Source organism: Trichinella spiralis, assembly GCF_000181795.1.
Source record: "Trichinella spiralis strain ISS 195 chromosome Unknown Scfld6795, whole genome shotgun sequence".
NCBI classification, from domain to species: Eukaryota; Metazoa; Nematoda; class Enoplea; order Trichinellida; family Trichinellidae; genus Trichinella; species Trichinella spiralis.
In genome coordinates, this window is record NW_003533734.1 from 1 (window position 1) to 1,836 (window position 1,836).

At 36.9% G+C, this 1,836-nt stretch overlaps 1 protein-coding gene across 1 annotated transcript; it reads left to right on the forward strand.

The window, feature by feature from the left end:
- Nucleotides 1-13: 13 nt before the first annotated feature.
- On the forward strand, nt 14-1,765 carry Tsp_12737 (hypothetical protein). Its single transcript, XM_003365963.1, has 11 exons — nt 14-109; nt 177-255; nt 351-449; nt 505-618; nt 675-788; nt 859-957; nt 1,014-1,127; nt 1,183-1,296; nt 1,353-1,466; nt 1,523-1,636; nt 1,692-1,765. Exons 1-11 carry the CDS (start codon nt 14-16, stop codon nt 1,763-1,765), a joined length of 1,131 nt encoding a protein of 376 aa, XP_003366011.1.
- Nucleotides 1,766-1,836: the final 71 nt, after the last annotated feature.

Here is a 1,836-nt window from a genome sequence, read left to right on the forward strand (position 1 = left end):
ATGTAGTGGAAAAATGACGGCTGAATCGCGTACATCAGGTGGATGCACACAGAACATGAAGGAGCAACTGTCGAACATAAATCTAGTCAGGATAATTGTGGTGCCCATGGTATGTATTAGAATATTTAAGATATAGAAATATATGTCTTTATCTTTACTTTTCAGTTATTATGAAGTTATCGGAGGAAGATGGCAGAACGCATACATCAGTTGTTGCGCACAGAGCAAGAATGTGCAACTCTCGAGCTACGTTTGGTGTTTATAATTAAAAAGTGCTTGATAAGAAATAGTATTTATCACGTTTTGAAATATATTTTGTATCTTTTACTTTTCATGTGCTTCAAATGTAGCGGAGGAAGATGACAAAATGCACACATCAGTAGCTATGCGCAGAACAAGAAACAGTAACACTCGAGCGAAGTCCGCTAATTTTGATTCCAAAGCGCATGGTATGCGTTAGAAATTATAGAGCTGAGTAGTAGATCCATTTTCTTTACTTTTTAGCTACTTCAAATTTGGTGGAAAACGATGACAGAATGCGTACCTCAGTTGCTGCGCACAGAACAAGAAAGAGTAACTCTCGAGCAACGTCTGGTGATTCTAATTCTAAAGTGCTTGGTAAGAATTAGTATTTATCACGTTTAGAAATATATTTTGCATCTTGTACTTTTCAGGTGCATCAAATTTAGCGGAAGAAGATGACAAAATGCACACATCAGTAGCTATGCGCAGAACAAGAAACAGTAACTCTCGAGCAAAGTCTCATGATTTGAATTCTAAAACGCATGGTAAGCATTAGAAATTATAGGGTTCATCAATAGATCCGTCTTCTTTACTTTTTAGCCAATTCTAATTTAGTGGAAGAGTATGACAGAAAACACTCATCAGTTGCCAAGGACAGCACAAGAAAGAGTAACTCTCGAGCAAAGTCTGGTGATTCTAATTCTAAAGTGCTTGGTAAGAATTAGTATTTATCACGTTTAGAAATATATTTTGCATCTTTTACTTTTCAGGTGCATCAAATTTAGCGGAAGAAGATGACAAAATGCACACATCAGTAGCTATGCGCAGAACAAGAAACAGTAACACTCGAGCGAAGTCCGCTAATTTTAATTCCAAAACGCATGGTATGCGTTAGAAATTATAGAGTTGAGCAGTAGATCCATTTTCTTTACTTTTTAGCTACTTCGAATTTAGTGGAAAACGATGACAGAATGCGTACATCAGTTGATGCCCACAGAACAAGAAGGAGCAACTCTCGAACAAAATCTAGTAATTTTAATTCTGGTGCCCCTGGTAAGTATTGGAATTTTTAAGATATAGAAATATATCCCCTTATCTTTACTTTTCAGATACTTTAAATTTAGTGGAAGACGATGGCAGAATGCATACATCAGTTGCTGCGCACAGAGCAAGAAAGAGCAACTCTCGAGCAACGTCTGGTGATTCTAATTCTAAAGTGCTTGGTAAGAATTAGTATTTATCACGTTTAGAAATATATTTTGTATCTTTTACTTTTCAGGTGCATCAAATTTAGCGGAGGAAGATGACAAAATGCACACATCAGTAGCTATGCGCAGAACAAGAAACAGTAACACTCGAGCGAAGTCCGCTAATTTTGATTCCAAAGCGCATGGTATGCGTTAGAAATTATAGAGCTGAGTAGTAGATCCATTTTCTTTACTTTTTAGCTACTTCAAATTTGGTGGAAAACGATGACGGAATGCGTACCTCCAGTTGCTGCGCACAGAACAAGAAAGAGTAACTCTCGAGCAGCGTCTGGTGATTCTAATTCTAAAGTGCTTGGTAAGAAATTAGTATTTATCACGTTTAGAA